The sequence below is a fragment of the Platichthys flesus genome, chromosome 3, assembly GCF_949316205.1.
Source record: "Platichthys flesus chromosome 3, fPlaFle2.1, whole genome shotgun sequence".
Lineage (NCBI taxonomy): Eukaryota > Metazoa > Chordata > Actinopteri > Pleuronectiformes > Pleuronectidae > Platichthys > Platichthys flesus.
In genome coordinates, this window is record NC_084947.1 from 26,179,549 (window position 1) to 26,197,870 (window position 18,322).

General features: G+C 40.2%; 1 protein-coding gene and 1 long non-coding RNA gene across 2 annotated transcripts in view; one reads left to right on the plus strand and one right to left on the minus strand.

Annotated features, from left to right (window-relative positions):
* cacna1ba (calcium channel, voltage-dependent, N type, alpha 1B subunit, a) overlaps nucleotides 1-18,322 on the minus strand; it is a 138,720-nt gene that overhangs the window by 73,958 nt on the left and 46,440 nt on the right. Inside the window, exon 7 of the mRNA XM_062384871.1 lies at nucleotides 3,851-3,954. Coding sequence (XP_062240855.1) covers nucleotides 3,851-3,954 — 104 coding nt within the window. The remainder of the gene's footprint in view (nucleotides 1-3,850; nucleotides 3,955-18,322) is intronic.
* Nucleotides 8,783-10,454, plus strand: LOC133945082 (uncharacterized). The gene is made up of 4 exons (XR_009916842.1): nucleotides 8,783-8,898; nucleotides 9,553-9,698; nucleotides 9,941-10,209; nucleotides 10,381-10,454. It is a non-coding gene; the product is annotated as an uncharacterized LOC133945082 (long non-coding RNA).

An 18,322-nucleotide genomic window follows, 5' to 3' on the forward strand; every position in this document is an offset into this window, starting at 1 on the left:
ATAACATGAGAAATGTCTAATTTGGTGTTTAGCTTCGTTACTGCGTTGTATAGCTGTGTGCAAAACTATTATACAGCATCATATTTGCAGCGTACTCTGTCACACTATTGTCCATATAACATTTACCATTCACACAGGCAGTCAGCCCTAAAAGCTTCAGCTGCAGTTGCATGGCATGCACTGCAGGACTCTTCCTCATGTGAAAACTTGTCTTTCACTTTTGAGTCTGTTTACCGTTATATACCATATATCATGAGTAGCGAATGTGGCTGGTTTGATGTTAATCAGTATCAAAACAGAAATGGGTGATGAGCAGGGGGTCAGAGGTCAGAGAGAGACTGGAGAGACAGGGGGAACTTGCTGTTCGAAACACTATTAACCAACTTCTATAAATTGTTTGGAACATTTTAAAAGTGTGCTCTAATGCTCACAGAGGTTGGACACTTTTTAAATAGGTTGAGGGGATTTTGTAAATTACCGACAAGAATGATCTCACGATGGTACCAAACACAGTATTGCTATTGCAGAAGGTACACACCACATGGAGCCTGACAATGACGTGCTCACAAAAAGACAACACTAAGGCAGAAGGAATCCACTATATTAGGAAGTTCTACACACAGAAACTCAGACAGTTGACGTCTGACACATCAGAAAGACACAGAGAGACACTTTCATTTCACGAGAGTTGTGTTCTCATCTGACATGTGCAAGACAGGGTTAGGGTTGTCAGATAGGTACAGTAAAAATATGTAAGTATAGGTTAGACAAGGTGGAGGTCTACGTGTGTGTGTGTGTGTGTGTGTGTGTGTGTGTGTGTGTGTGAGATTTTGTTTTAACTTGGATCACAGACACATATATCACAGCCTGTCCACGCAGCTGATGGAATAATCGCTGACCGAAAGGCCCTGACCTCCCCTGGCGGCGGGGGTGGATCTGCAGCCTCTCAACCCTGCATGTGTCTGCTCTCCTGCGTGCTCTGAAGTTCAGATCATGGCCTTTAAACAATGGCATGGCCCCCCCACTGCCCTGCCAGACAGCATCAGAGACCTTATACCTCCACAGTGACCATAAGGCCATCTGACAACTTCTGTGGAGATAGCAGGTAACAGTGTATGTGTGACTGTGTAAGAATATGAAAATATGCAGGAAAAAAAAGCATCTGAGAGGTGTTAATGGCAAACTGAAGGTTGTTAATATTAAAATGAAAATGCTGCAGAAAATGGGGCTTTAACTGTAGATGCAGTTTATCATGCATGGCATTCTAAAGCTGTGCAGCCTTGACTGCAAAAGCTGGATCAAAGAAACAGTAATGAGACCACTGGCAGGACCTCTGGCTGAAAACAGGCTATACAGGCTCAGGAATTAGGAACTGTAGTTTGGAGCCAAACACAAAGTTTCCATTGGAGGTAATCAAAAACATTCTAAAGTCGATTCCAAAATGAATCAGTAGTCATTGGGGTTAAGATTTGTTCATGTGTTTGATTTGATTAAGATTGCTGTTGCTACATTTGGACTAATTTATTGCGATGAGAGAAAAGAGGGAGGGAGAGTATTCAAGGGGCTATAGTCAGCCCTCAAACGTGTATTTAAGGCCATGTATTTCTGGTCCATAGAGCTAAGGGATATATCAGAAAGTGAACGTGAAACTTAAAGTCACAATTGTTAACAAAAGAAATGGGATACAAAACTAAGCCTTGTGGTACACTAAGTGAACTTAGTACTAGATGAGGATTTTCTTATACAACGAGAGGAAATGAACCACAATGACATTCAAATACAGTTGGAAGTTTTTCAAAAATGTTGTTCGTTAGAGTGACTGCCATTCCATATGTAAAACTTCCACTAGCTCTAAGACATGGAGGGAAGTCAGTTCTGTGAAATCTGTATTTTTTCATTAAACTCCATATGAATAAATTAACAATTATGCGCACAATGCTGGAGTTCAGTTTGGGCTGTTGAGGGACAATCTCTAACTGATGCGATTGCAGGTGATGTATAAAAGGCACCATTCTGGGAGAGGGTTATTCAGATTATTGGGGATGTTTTCTGTTACAAGTGGATTTGATACCAAGTGACATCACTGGCCTTTATCTCTTCAGAATATTGATACTTGCATAAAGTCCATCACAAGGACCCGGTTGAAATGTGACACTCCAACTGCAGAGCACTCACTGTGTGAGGGCTAAAACAAGGACTCTGGACTGCATTCGAGACAAAAGATGAGTCATGTTTTCAGCTGATACAATAAGAATATATCAATAGATACAGACTGTTAAATGAAAGTAGTGCCCACATTTATATTTCTCTTTGTATTTCTACTATCGTTTTTCATTAATGTTCTGTCCTATTTCTTTTGTTCAGTGGAAAACAAAAAAATGAATAATTACAAAAAGTAGGGAACAAATGAAATAGCTGTATATCAAATTATGTATGACATCAGCGAGGAGGAGCAATTCGTGAATTAAACTGTTAATTTTAAGGTTCAAGAATTCATGATTAAAAGACAGGATGTAGCCAGTGTTTCTGACTAGAATTAAATCTGGAACTTTATAATTTACCTTATTAAAAAAATGATCTAATAATCTGGTAATTTAATAATAACTCATGATGATTGATAACATTAATAGCTCTTCTTTGCTGACGATGCAGTCTGTTCAATGTAATCATCAAAGTCCAATCCCATCTTCAGCACTCAATTAACTTTCATCAAAGTTAGTTATACAGACGTTGTTAGAAATTAAGAATTTAGCTGCTTTAAACAAATCCACAACCACTTATGCACTCAAAAGAATTGTACGTCTTATAAACTGAATGCTTCAAAGAAAATGGATTTAAAACATGACATATGTAAAACTGTATAGGAGATTTTTCAGGCTTTGACAGTCTTGTCTCAATCTATCGTCAAGTGCAGGGGTTTCTATCCACCTGACCCATCACAAAATAACATTCCTGTCAGGATCTGGTTTGGGTGGCATAGTGGTGGCTAGGTGTTGGACAAGAAGAACAACACCTGGAGACTTCTGGTGCTGAAGAAAGGGATGATAACAACTGCAAGCAATACTTAAAGAGAGGCAATACAAACCCAGCTCTCCCATGATCCTCTTTTCAAAGGTGATGATAGACTCACAACTCTGAGCCTGCTATCTGTGTGGTTTTATAAAGGAGAGAATGTCTTCCACAGGGTGACAGGCTCTGCAAGCCATGCAAAGTATAACGCCTGATTGTGGTGTGGCAGACTCATATAATCATGTGAATTTATGCTTTAATCAAACCTCATGAATATTACATTGAACCTGCCACAGATGTGATTGCAGCAGAAGTACAGACTCTGGATGAAGGGGAAACAAAATAAATGTAGGTGGTTTGAATGTTTTCACCACTATTACATCCTTACTATAAATGTTTCGAAGAACTGTTTGCTAAATGTCTCCCATTAACAGTGACTGTCTAATTAGCTGGGCAACCATAAGTAGGCACAGCAGACCTGTCAAATGTTGGATTGGTCCAATTTTTATTTGGTGTGTATGGGGGCTGTCGTAACAACAAATACTCAGCATCTTTCAAGTTTGGAGAGTTGTGTCTTTAGTCTGGTCTGAGGTTAATACTGCAGCAGTGACATATACAACCATTCCAGAGGTTCCAGAAAATCCCTTTGGGCATATTGTATATAAAGCATCTGCATGTCACATGGACAATTACTCTGCCTATAGTAACACAACCTTTACCATTAGTTTGCTTTATTGCTCTAATGTTTCATGTAGGCACAAAGCAAGATAAAAAAATAGGCAAATACTAGAGCAGAGTATCATGGTCCCCCGCTCAGGTCATCCTCACAGTTGGTACTCACCCTGACAGCACGCCGAGCACCAGGTTGAGCATGAAGAAGGAACCGATGATGATGAGTGGGATGAAGTACAGCCAGTTCCATGTGTTCCCTGAGGCATCATTGGCCTAAACACAAAAAACACAAACAGCAAGAGTATTGAAGTTGCAGTGTGTATAATTTAGTGACATAAAGTGGTGAAGTGTCATGTTGCAGATGAATGACCCTCAGCTCACACTCCCCTTCCAAACATGAAAGAGAACCTGTGGTAACCTTCAGTTTTCATAAAAAATTCAAAGGGTTTTTAGTTTGTCCAGTTTGGGCTACTACAAGAAACATGGTGGCATCCATAGAGAGGACCCCTGATGTAAATATAAAGTATTTCAATATAAAGTGTCCATTCAAGGGTAAATACAACAACAATTTTTATAATTTAGATGAAACACACTTCTATAAACATCACTAGGATTGTTTTATATAAAATGTCTGCAATAGTTTCCTTCACCTAAATCTTACACACTGTAACTTTAAGACTGCTGAGCTGTTGCCATTGAAGGATAAGGCTTGCGTCAATCAAAATTGATAATATTTAATCAATGGCAATAAAATCATTGAAAAAAATAAAACCTATAATGTATAAGTTCATCTCTCAGTACTTTATGACTTTCTTGGCCTACTTGGTTCTCAAACTAATGATTTCCATTTGTTTTAAAACAAAAGGTTAAATTATTTCCTGAAACTATTTTCATGTTTGGTAATCTTGTATCTGTGGTAGCAAGGACCTATAAGTCTAAATAAACCAAATAAATAAATTACCTGTGTATATGTGTGTGTGTTCATGGTAATGATTGCACTGAACTTAGGTGTTTGTAATAGTTTTTGGCCAGCATGTAGCTCTGTGGCTCACAGGAATGAGATAAACAGCATCAGGAATAGACAATCAGACAAAAAATGTATGTCACTAGAGATATCCTTTAAGTTTGACTTGCACAAGATTCTTCCAACCCACATTTAAAGAATAAAAGTAACACACTTTAGAGTGAAACTAGTTGCTCTAAACTGTGTCCCTTCATCTGGTTTCTCGCTTAGTCCCTGGTCTGTGCAGGTTAGTCATACTCTTTCACAGCAGAATGGATATTACCCTCTGTTGGAGGGAAATCCAGCCCACTCAACATTTATATGTTTGGTCTCATCGAATAGTGAAAAACATTCTTTGTGAACCTTGCAGGGACTGTGAAGGACATATTCTGGGTCTCTCACAGGACATACCCGTCTACCTTCACATACTTATACAATTTCACTTACATTTATTCTTCTTTTCACATGCAAACATTTCCACTCACACATACATTTTATAACTTCAGACTGTTCAATAAACAAAAAAACTATTATGGCAATAGTAATTTCATCAATAGCAATATAACAAAAGTCCACATATAGGTAAAACGTCACATCATTGATTTATCTCAGATTTAGGGTTAGTTTAAAACCACAACCTGCAATACCACTAAATGATAATATCTACTGTGGCGTGTCAGCAGAAAGACAATCATCTCGTTGATCGATGAAGCTCAGAGCGATCACTGATAGTTACATTTTCACATTAATGTATTGAATTATTGTTATTAGTCATAGGATTAGGCCTCCTCCATATACAGTACTTGCGATTTGATATGGATAAACACACACACACACACACACACACACACACACACACACACACACACACACACACACACACACACACACAAATACAACACTCTAGTCTGTATGTAAAAGATTTGTTCTGCTGTGTTGCTATATTGGTGAATCTACACAAAAGCTGCAAAGCCAAACATATAAGTTTAGTAGTTTGCTTGATTTTGCAATCCCATGCCTCATCCGCGGTTGTGAATAAAACTGCTGGCATCAATTTATTTATTATTAACATGTTATCAATAATACATTTTTGATAACGGTCACTACCAGTACACTGTCACTTGCCCTGTGTGTGTATAGATATGTGTATAACAATATATGCATGTGAGGAGGAAGCTCTTATATGACTTTGCCTTCTCACTTAGTTCTGAGGTAAAGAACAAAGAGATGCAAGGTTTCACTGCTATAATGCATCCTGTCCTCATTTCATGCCTTCTCTACTGTAATCACTGGCTTTATTTGGAAATACAAGGCAGTAAAATAGGTATGGTTGACAAGGAGGAGGAGGAGGAGGAGGAAAGCTGAACTTGTTTGTGTGTGTGCTCTGCTGCTGAAGCTGTGTAATGACAGAAGCAGCAGTCAGTCCAAGGCTCATGTTCTCTATTGTGACTTGTACCTTGCCCGAGGGATTTCTGCTGCATTACTGTTTGCAGGAGTTTTCACTCACACTCACATTATTACTTTGGGAGGTTAATTTGAATGCTTGGAATTGTTTTCTGATGTTCTCATTGACTGAAACCTGTTGTGATGCCTTGCTATCGTGTATTCTTTTCTAATTTGACCATTCATAGATCTTTGCATTGTTCTCCCAAATAAAGGAGTTGTCTCATTACCATATTTCTTTAGCTGAGCAGCACCACAATTGTCTCTTACACAAAAAAGAGGTAGAATGCAGTTTAATCAGAGGGCTGAATGGTTCTAGACAGAAGACATGCACTGAATAGAAAAACAAATGCTAATGACAGGATAAGGAGAAAGCATATGTGAAGGGAAAAAAACTTAAAAAAATTTGTGTCAAAGCTGTCTTGGGAAACATACCAATTTATACACCCTACAATTGGGTGGTGCTACTGGTAAATCAAACATTAGTTTTATAAAGAAACATTGAAGCATCCTATCAAGCCGGGTCACATCACAAAACCTCTGCTCTATTACAGTGAAAACCCCAAACAGGTACGTCTTAATTAAATCTAGTTTAACTGCTGCCAATAAGCACCAAGAAGTTGCTAGCACAGAGCCACTGAGTTACAGTTTATATGATTATTCCCTGGGAGATCAAGGAAAATGCATCTTGCATTGTATGAAAAAGTGAAGAATTTTTTTATATGGATCCACGCCAAATCGCATTCTCCTATTTTTTTTAATACATCTATTAAACTTGTGCATATGCTAACTAAATTATTAGTTTTTCACTGTTAAAAGGGGTGAAGGGGTTTGCTGATCCAAGTTGAACTGTTGCCAGTGAGTCCCTAAAAAAGGTGCTGGGTTAGAAAGGTGAATTCATCTGTCCTAATGTAGATCTGAGCTGGAAGTGGCTGCACAGGGATGGGCGTGTTAGTGCATTAGCTGGTGTCGGGGTGATGCTGCCTCAGACCTTGGCTAACAGAATGGAGAGAGAAGGCAATAGAAAAGCCATTAGAAGCCCTGTTCTGCCCCTAAACGTGTTAGCAAAAGGGCAACCTTCCATTCAGCAGCACTACCACACCCATAGTGTCGGAGAGACTGGAGCCAGAACATGAAATAACAGCTACTGACTCATTAGAGGTGGAGAAATTAATATTTGTTTGATGCATCGCGATGCAGACGTGGACGACTCCGCATCGATGCAGAGACAGAACATAATCGATTATGTCCCACCGCTACTTCAGGATCAGGACAGACACGCACATTGAAGGTCTGGTTATCTTTTACCGTGTCAGGGTCTCACGTCTGAGTGTCCTCCCTCCACTACCCCTTTGACCTGCACTCACATTACTCTTACTGATCACTGAACTTCACTGACACAGAAGTTATAAGGACCTAAACAGTACTGACATTTACTTTGTGTTTGTTGGATTCACTTTAGAGTTTGGACACGTATTTAAAAGAGACGCTCACAGCCAGGACATCAGGGTTAAAGTGACTGGAACAATCCAGATTCATGATCCCCTATAAAAACTGTATATTCGAACTCTGTCATTCTGCAGCTTTAGTATTACAGTACATAATGGAACTTTCTTTTCTCCATGGAGTTGAAATTGCAGGGAGACACATGGGTTTGCAGTACTGGAGGACAAGAAGCAGACAATGGTCTAAACCAGGGCTCTTCAATAGGCGGCCCGCGGGCCGAATCTGGCCCCCGAGCTGCTTTGGACTGGCCCCTGGAGTGTGCTCGAAAAGTAACCCTAACCCTAAGCCTAAACCTAACCCTTTTTTTTTTAAACTAACAATTTAGTAGCACTTAATTGCATTTACTCAGAGGACTTTGTAGTTTTGCTTTATTTTGAACCGGGCTGTGGGTCATTTGGTACCAGGCCCCCCAGAGAGAATAAACAACTTACATTATTTCCGTTTTATTTATAATCTGATTCTGAACGGTGTTTTATTTTGAAAAATTACCGGATCCTCTCCGTTATGACTCATGCTTTACGCATGTCACAACGCTTGTCTCGGTCACGTTTTCGCTGAACACAAACCCAGACGGTATTTGTCTGACCCATTTGTCAACAAACCAGGTGAATCCAGCATGTCTTTGCAAGGAGAAGATCAGCTGCTGGAGATCGCAAATGATGGCGGCCTTAAAAGTATGTTCGAGAAAACAACTCTACCGGTGTTCTGGATTAAAGTCACGGCAGAATACCCTGAGATCGCCATAAGAGCACTAAAAACTCTGTTGCCATTTCCGACAGCAATATCTGTGCGAAGCGGAGTTTTCTGCTGTGACTCAACCAAAATGATATTACGGAGTAGACTGGCAGTGGAGATTCTACATGGATTTGCGCCCTGGGCCATGGTTTTTAATTTGAAGTTCTGAATTATTTACACATTAACACACTGGTCTCTCCTCATGTCCTACCACATTGACTGTGAACCAGGCGTCATCGTGCTTTCTTTCAACTTGGTTTTTGAACACCCTCTCTTGTTTGTCCCTGACTGTCACTGGCTGTGAACGAGCTATGATCTCACTGTGTGTGTCTCTGAGAGAGTGAGCAGGGCGGGGGCGGAGCCCTGGGGCCTGTGTGTGTGCTGTCCGTCAGCGAAAAATATGCGCGACAGGCACAACCATAGATATATATAAAGACTAGATGTCTTCCGGCGGAGTCTAGAACGTCATCACTGGCGGCCATCTTGCCACAGGCAGGCTTTCTGGAAGGATCTGTGGTACCTGAGGGAGGGTCAGTGATCTGCTCAAACACTTATACTCTTATCTCTCTGAAATCTTGACGGATTTACAAATGGTTTGGTTTCTTACAAACGTTATTAATGTGGTTATAGTTCTGGATGCTTGAACATGTTGAAATCGCAGCTTTTCTCTCCGAAAAACGACTTAATCGCGCAGCTTAGTTGTGTACCACGGCTAGGCTAGGCTAGTACTGGGTAATTTTATATTTATAGGAGAGGCAGAATTGTTCTTTCTTTTCAATATAACTTAAGGTGCACATGATTTAACTGAGGTTTCACATGATTTCAAATTGGGGTGTTTTTTAAAAAACATCTTGCATTATGATTTCTACAGGAAATTGCTGACTTTATTGCCAGTGGACCCCCCATCTGTCTTTGACTCATATCCCCAGGCCCAATTCTGTGTTACTTTTAAGGTTAGGGATGCAAACTAGTCAGTTTTAACCCCCCAACCCCCCCCCCCCCCCCCCCCCCCCCCCCCATGGCAATGAAGTGAATTGTTTGAAATGTGGATTTGTGTCTGCCTTGAGAAGTGCTGCACTGGGAGCATTCACTATTTTCAGCCTATACTATTAGTTTGCATTCCCTGCTTTCTTGTGTCCTGTTTTGGCAGAATCATCATAGTAATACAATATTTGCTTTTGAAGGTTCCTCTCTGTCCTGGGCTACATCATAAACATTGACACGTTGCTGGCGATGGTTCCTGTGCTGATTGAAGGACAGCGATATGTCTTGACCTACAGATTCAGCAAGGACCACTTGGAACTGCTCTTTAACTCCATCAGAGCATCCGGTAGTGTTCATAAATTTTATTTACCAACCGCAACACTTGGTGACACAAAGCTTATATTGTTTTCAGTTGGTTGGTCCATATGTTTTTTTTTTCTGAATTGTTTGAAAATGTCATTCAACTTAATTTATTTGGAAAGATCATTCAGGGGTGGCTAGTTTTTTTTTTTTCAAGCATCAAACATTTTATATTATATCATATATTGAATATCTGTGTAATATACTTGTATATCTTGTTTTTTTAAGGTGGCTGGAATAACAACCCTAATGCCAGCCAGTTCAAGTAGTTGTTAAACCATGCCGAGGCAATGTGACAGCGCAGGATGAGACAGAGTCCCTACCAGCGGTCATCGACACCTCTACAAGCCTATCGGCTGTAGATATGTCCTTTGCAGCAGGAGGAGAAGAAGATCTTCCATCCCCGTTTGCTGACATTCCTGCCTTAGTACATGACCACAGCTACCTTCCCATCCGCTTCGATGGTCTTGTGGACAACGCTCTTGTGTACATTTCCGGTAAAGGCTGATTGAATGTCAATTTTGCCTATAACCGATAGAGCCAATAGTCAAATCTGTGGGAAAACAATCTGACGATAGTCCAAAAAGAGAAATGTCCCCTTTATTTCTCCACGCTTATTATTTATTATTATTATAAGTTATGATATTATTATCCAACTCAAATTTCAGGACTTGGTGTGCGACGGGCTCTGAAGAAGCTGTCCTGTGATGTCTGCCGTGCCAGCCTGGTGACAGAGGCTGCACGGCAGAGGTGGACCAGAGCTACCACCTGTTGTCTCTAAGAAACAATGGAGGCCTGGTGATTCCATCAGAGGGCACAGTGAAGGTCGTCAGGGCAGCAGAGTGGGTCATTCACCAGGCTTCATCGACTTTCGGACGATCACGGCCCATCAAACTGCTGGAGGTCATGTACATTGTACGGAAGAGGATCGGGTCAGAGGATGTGTTTGTGCTTGGGGAGCACATCGTCGACACGCAGTATGGCATAGACAGCCACCACCATACGCTGCTGACATTAGTTGTGTCAGTGTTTTTTAAAATAAGGCTACACCACATCGCTAAAATTACTACACTGAACTTACAGAGCAACAACATGCGACAGCAGCTCAATAAAACAGTCCTTTTCAAAGGGCATTAGCCAAATGTTACCACGGTTTTACAGAACTGATCTTTGCACCACACTTTTGGTTCCCTGCGCTGTTTTACAGATCAGCGTCAAACATTGTTATTTACAGACGTACAGCTAGGTACTAAAGCATAACATATCGATAGAAAGCTATGATTTTTCTGATTTCATTGATGTAAACCATTTCAAGATCCGATCACCACAGCCGGTACAATCAATCAATCAATCAATAGAAAAAATAATGTTCACAAACTTGATGCGACTCACCTAAGAATCACCATTATCATATCATATCAGCGTTTTAGGCATATATCACCAGCCTCTTCAGAGGTTAGTAAATATTATAGATTTTCAATTGATTTCACTGTTTTTTTAGTAATTTGTTATGTCGGTCCTCCATCTGTATACCTCCAAAGTAGTCTAGTTCTCTCTAGAGGGTGGGAATTTTCAACATGCAGCATTTCTTTATGTATATTTGTAAATGGAAATCTTACACCTTTTTTTTTACTGCAAATAAATGTCACTTTTATAAAAAGAATGTTACTAATATAATACAATAATTTGAATTATTACTTGTTTAAACTAAACATGTGATAATTCAAATTATTGTATTATATTAGTAATATTGCTATTATAAACGTATACATATATCTCATGTTGCCATTGTGTATTTTGAGTTTAAGTAGCCTATATATTGATTTAACATAAAAACCTTGTGCATGTGTGTATTTATTGCCCCTATCTGTTCTGTTTAATGATATTTCCATATGAAAACCCATGGTTATAATTATAATTAATCATAAGAATACATCTCATTTGTAGAGGGAAATCTTGTACCTATTTTTAAGGACATTATTCTATTTTTTAGAACATAACATAATTATTAATAAGTATGCAGTGTCATAACTACAGCTCCAGCGTTTATAACAAACCAATCCGTTTAAAAATCGGTTGAAAATTGAGCAAGTTATAGTTAATTAAAAAGTACATGTTCCACTACCAACACAATGTTATGGCTGAGCGAGTAGCCTGTGGCAAGATAGCCGCCATGTGCGGACGTTCGACTCCATTAGCTGGCAACGCGGACGAGACATCTAGTGTTTATATATATCTTTGGGCACAACACTGTTCAGGGATCCACTGCAGAGGAGCTGAAGAGCCGCCCACGGATTCAGATCCTCGGGTTGCCGGCTACGGCAAAAGAGCGATTTGTTTACTGTTCCGCCGTTAAAGAGATGCGGACGTTAAAACATTGGTTCGGCTATAATATAAGTTTATGCATCGTGGGGCGCGCAACACAGTTTGAGAACCACTGCTTTATACAGTGGATCCCCCGTCCCCCCCTTGTCCGTTCCATTTGGGAGCCCCCCTTCTCACCCCCTTCTGGCGACACTGCACTGTCCTCTCCTATGGATGAGGCATGGGATTGCAAAGAGCAAAACACAAAGCCTGCCAAGATAATAGAATAAGACTTATTAGTATGTAACACAATACTCAGTCAAAGAACTGTTGTTAGTTGAAAAAATGTGGTGCTATACGATAAAATTGAATTGAATACTGTAGGAAATAAAGATCCTTAGTCCTGTTCATGCAAGAGCTAATCGTAATCATCCCAGAACATAGGTAAATTCTTCTTCTAATGCAGTCTGATGCAATATAATTTTAACTGAGGCTGAATTTAGAATACATTTTTGTTCACAGCTATCTGAGTCTCAGGTCAAACTAAATGAGGACTCGTCTTGTGTGAAGGAAGGGAAGCACGTATTTGGATAAAACCATGAACAATGGTCTGCATGCATTTAGAATCCACATGGATCGATTGCTACATTGTTGACTGGCCAACCAGGGGATTCATTACTGGGACCAGGGTTCCTTGATTAATAGTATAATGGCAGATGTTCTTGGTAGGAAGAACAAATACTACCCTTCACACAAGAGCAGATCATCTGTGCATCTGATACAGAGTACAGCACACACATTTCATGCACCCGCCTAGGAAGTGGTATAACTATATAACTAATGTGCCTTAAAACTACATTGAAAGACTACACCACTTACTTCAGACGATATACAGTATATAAAGATGGACAAAGTGTCTTCACTTTATCCAACTATCTAGAAATGAAGCCAAATTATCCAGCATCTGAACTCTGCTTAAGAACAATATTTGGAGCGACCAACTGCACAGTATTGATCTGGGAATGGAACCATGGTAGTGATGTCCTACCAGTACCATGCACCCTCTGCTTACATGAAGGAGTTGGTGTTTATAACCTTTACAGCAGCCAGCCACCAGGGGGCGATCAAGATGATTTGGCTTTTAGGTAGCCACCATGTTGTCCATTATAATGTTTAAGCTTCAGACTAGGTCAAGCTATCAATTCGCTAACAATGTGACTGACCACCGCTCATTTAATAGGGGCAGAAAACCCGAGCACCCGCACGTTGAAGCCTGTTGCGGTTGGTGGAGAGAGCGATCGATGACCAAGCGCATGTCTCCGCGTTGCATCCATTTTGCGCTCTGCGGCAGTAGGTTTGCCAGTAGGTGGCGCCATCACTATTATTACACACAGACATATAGATCTGTTCAAGTAGCCGCTCTGATATAGCGTGAGCAATTTTGTGTCAATTGGACAATTTTACCACAACGTAATTTTCACACTGATTAGTAGGTGGCGCTATGACCCTGAACTAATATTTATATGTGGAGCTGTTCAGATCAGTATTGTGATTATAGATCAGTAGTTTGGAGCCAGTTGGATAATGCAGAGTGGATTAACAAAGTACTTCCTGTTTCCTGGCGAATCAGTAGGTGGCGCTATTACAATGAGGAAATATTGACACACAGAGCTGTTCAGGCTTGTACTATTATCATGTGACAGAAGTGTGGTAGTAATAGGACAATGCACAGTGGACTTATGAAAACATCGCCTCGTCTGGCGAAGGATGATCCTTCGCCAAACATCAATGTTTACATGGTTTGAGGAAATGTCACAATTCTGACCTTGATCCAATGACTTTACTGAGGTCATTTGAGCTGTATATTGTGAACCAGGAGCAGTTCATCAAAATATAAAACATGTCACTTCCTGTAGCCACCAGGGGGCGCTGTGATTTCAAGTCATGATATCTGTGTAGATGTCATCAGGCCGGGACTCTTGTCTTACATGTCTAGTTTGGAGTTGATTGGACCAAATATGTCCAAGATACAGATGCCCATGTTTTGATGGCGTGTGATCAGACTTTGACTCCACGCCATGGTCAGAGTTTGGTGTTTTCCTATTTTGTAACAGGTAAAAATAGCAGTTAAATGTCAACAGTTGTCTTTATTGTCGTTCTATTATTTAATAAATGCAACAAACTATAGTTTTTATATATATTGTATGACTATATATATATATATATATATATATAACTTTATAACCTGTATTATCAAATATGTTGTGCGGCACCAGACAGCTTTAAATTGGGGGAAAAGTGGTCGAGCACAGGCAATTTCAAGTCTGTTGCGGTCGGGGAAGAGAGAACGTTCGATGACCAAGCGCTCGTCTCAGCGTTTGAACTTGATTGGACCAAATATGTCCAAGATACAGAAGCTTGTGTTTTGATGGCGTTTAGTCACATTTTGACGCCTCGCCACGGTCATAGGTGTGGCGAAAAATTGATCTTTCAATAACTTTAGATCTCCATCTTGTTGTGATGACACTCGTCTAAATGTTCAGTTGATCTGATGAAAGCTCTCCAAGAAGTACTTGAAAATAAAAAACATGGAATATGGTCCAAATCGAAAATGGCGGGGTTCCTGTTGCGTTTTTCAAATTGCTCTGAGCGCGTTTTTTGTGCATCTGGTGATGATACACAACTGTCTTCAATTTCGTGCGGATCAGTGAATGCTAAATGAGGTGTTTCTCCGTAAATGAGGGAAAGCACCGTTGGTGGCGCTGTTGAGCCATTTTGCCACACCCATTTCCAAATACCCCAGAATACGTACATTTTCACGAGGCCCATAATCTGCCCTATAGATGTTGAATGCATTCTGTAGTGAGAACACATTCAAGCACATGTCCTACACCTCCATGAGAGGGGGGAGGGGTGAGAAGGGGGAGGGATGAGAGGGGTGAAAGGGGGTGGGGTAAGATGGGGGCGGGGTGAGAGGGGGGCGGGGCCTTCAAAACAGGTTGATCTGAGGAGGTCTGTTTTAGACAGAGTAAAAAGGTGCTGTTTTAAATTATCCTTGGGGTATTTTTACCAAAATATTTTACAGACATTTCATTAAGACCCCAAGGAACCATATCAACTGTGGTGAAATGGAAATAATATGTCCCCTTTAAAGCGAATATGTCCCCTTTAAGCATTTTCGTGTGTCATGGTGAGCTGATTTGACGCCCCGCCACAGTCAGACGGTGTGTCGAAAAGTTGTTTCTTTGATAACTTTAGATCTCCATCTTGTTGTGATGCCACCCGTCTAAATTTTAAATTGATGTGATGAAAGCTCTCCGACAAATAAATCAAAGCGCACGATGTACAAAAACAAGACATTTCCTGATGCCACCAGGGGGCGCTTTCCTTTTAAGTCATGATTTCTAGGTAGATGTCTTCCGGTCGCGACTCTTGTCTTATATGTGTAGTTTGGAGTCGATTGGCAAAATATGTCTAAGTTACAGAAGCTCGCTTATATTGGCGTTTAGTCGAACTTTGAGACCTCACCACGGTCACACGGTATGATGAAAAGTTTAAAAATTGATAACTTTAGATCTTCATCTTGTTTTGTAGAGTCTCATCTAATTTTTAAGTTGATCTGATGAAAGCTGTCTGAGTAGTACATAAAAACATAACACGTACCAAAAACAAGACATTTCCTGTTGCCACCAGGGGGCGCTGTGATTGTAAGTCACAATTTCTGCACCGATGTCTTCTGGTGGCGACTCTTGTCGTATGTGTCTAGTTTGGACTCAATTGGACAAAATATGTCTGAAATATGGAAGCTTGTGTTTTGATGGCGTTTCATCAAACTTTAACGCCACACCACGGTCAGACGGTTTTCCTAAAACGTAATCCTTCAATAACTTTAGATCTCCAATTTGTTGTGATGACGATCGTCTAAATTTGAAGTTGATCTGATGAAAGCTGTACGACAAGTACATCAAAGAAAAAATATGGAATATGACCAAAATGGCCACTAAAGTCAAACTGGCGGGCTTCCGTTTTTCACAATGCACTGATGGACTTTTTTGTGCATCTAGTCATGATACACAATAATCTTTGTTTTTTTTGAGGATCGGTGAATGCTAAATGAGGGGCTTTTCCGTAGGTGGCGCTCTTGAGCCATTTTGCCACGCCCTTTTCAAAATACTCCAGAATATGTACATTTTCGCCGCCTTCGAATTCATTTGCGCAAGAGAAAAATAATAATAATAATAATAATAATCATTTCAATTTCAATAGGGCCTCCCACCGACTTCGGTGCTCGGGCCCTAATAATAATAATCATTTCAATTTCAATAGGGCCTCCCACCGATTTCGGTGCTCGGGCCCTAATAATAATAATAATCATTTCAATTTCAATAGGGCCTCCCACCGATTTCGGTGCTCGGGCCCTAATAATCCTTTCAATTTCAATAGGGCCTCTCACCATTCGGTGCTCGGGCCCTAATAAAAATCCTTAAGAATTCAATAGGGCCTCACACCGATTTCGGTGCTCGGGCCCTAAAAATCAGCCAAAACAGCAACCTATGCCTGACTGGCCAGAGGACATAACCAGTCTGTCAGTGCAGAGCACTGGAAAAAGAGCAGGTTAATGTTGAAGGAAGGGGGTGATTGTAAAGGGATAGTTCACCTCACAATGAAAATTCACTCATCTACGAAAGTGTTACAGGTTTAGGTCTAAAAAATATCTTTTTGAGTTTCAGTGGTAAACAGCACTGCAGCCAAATCCATAAACGTCCTTTGGTATCCTCCTCCAGAGCCGCATGCATTTTATGTAATTTTTCTGTTGTTTTTTTAAGATTGAAAAATGTATATACAGTTATTTAAATTGTATTGGATTTGGCTGCAACACAGGTGAAACACCTGAGACTCCAAAATTGTTGAATTAGTGTATTCTCATATTTTGATTTAACCTAATTTATCTAATTCTAGATAAACACCTCAGCCAAATTGGGAACATCCATCTTGTGAATGATATGAGCAGCTAATAGTGATGAAGCAAAGGTCTTAAATTGTGGTCAACATGGTGGGAGTCAAGACGATCAGAAAGTGAAACTGGAATCAAGATAACCAGGAAGATCCTCAACTTCTGTTATTACATTCACGTTTATATTCATATTCATGTGTACATAATTTAATCCTTCAAAGCTTTGAGCCTTTTTGTGTTTGTATTTATTGAGTGGTTCAGATCCATTTCCAGCACAACTTCAAATTGCTGTTTATCAATTAAGATATAAGATTATGTGTGTTATAGATACAGTCTAAAATGGAAAAATAACCATGTGTAATGTGAAAGAGGTCTCTCGTTGTGATGAAATAATCATGAGCAACTCTGATTTTGTGTCTTTTATCCTACTGTATTGGTCCAGAGAATTGTTTAAAAGTAATGTTCATGTTCATGTCAATTCACATTATGACTTGGTTTTTCACCATTCTTAGGCCAGTAGGCAACTTATACATTTTTTACCAGGATGAACAGTGTATGCACTGTGGGAAACCCTGGTGCCGGCTCTCTCAAACCACAGTAAGAGCCTGTCAACTCCAGTAATTTATCTAACAGCTCATTTTGGCTGCCTCTGCTTGTGTACCCAGACTTGTGATCCCCAGACACAAATGCTGCAGACAACTATGTCTTGTTTTGTAGAAACATCCACTCTAACCTCAGTGACATTTCCTGTTGCTTCACAATAAAAGTCAACCGTTTAATGTGAAGCAGCATCAGCTGTGGGACATGTTTACAGCTTGTTTAGCTGCCCCCGGGTGAACAGGGTGGCTTCAGCGAGTTACACTAACATACACTTTTTCTCTAAATCAACAGTGGGAATATGCGGAATCTTGCACTGACAATAAGCTCTATGGTGAGGCAAGAAGTTCTGAAGAGCTAATAAATAAATATAATTACTAAAACAAGTAGTGTCTGAGAACATGAATGTTGGCAAAATTACTCAAAGCACCTGCATCTGCTCTCAGTCCTGTTCTAGCTCTGTCCAGCTGTCCATGTTCCTGTGTGACTGCTTTTGGGGAAAAATTACTGTGTTTGACATAAGAGACGCAAAACAGCATCCTCTGTATCTTACCTGCCTAGGAAAACAATCTTCTTGTTGTCAGCAACAAAACCATTAGTAAACTCTTTCTACCTCCCTCCTCTCTTTCTTTCTTACTCTGTTTCTGTTGCCCTCCTCAAGCCCCACACCAGGAGATTCTCACACAGCTAAACACAGAGTATTTTCCCACTACAGCTGTTTAATAATTTAGCCTATTGCATAATTTCCCTGGCAT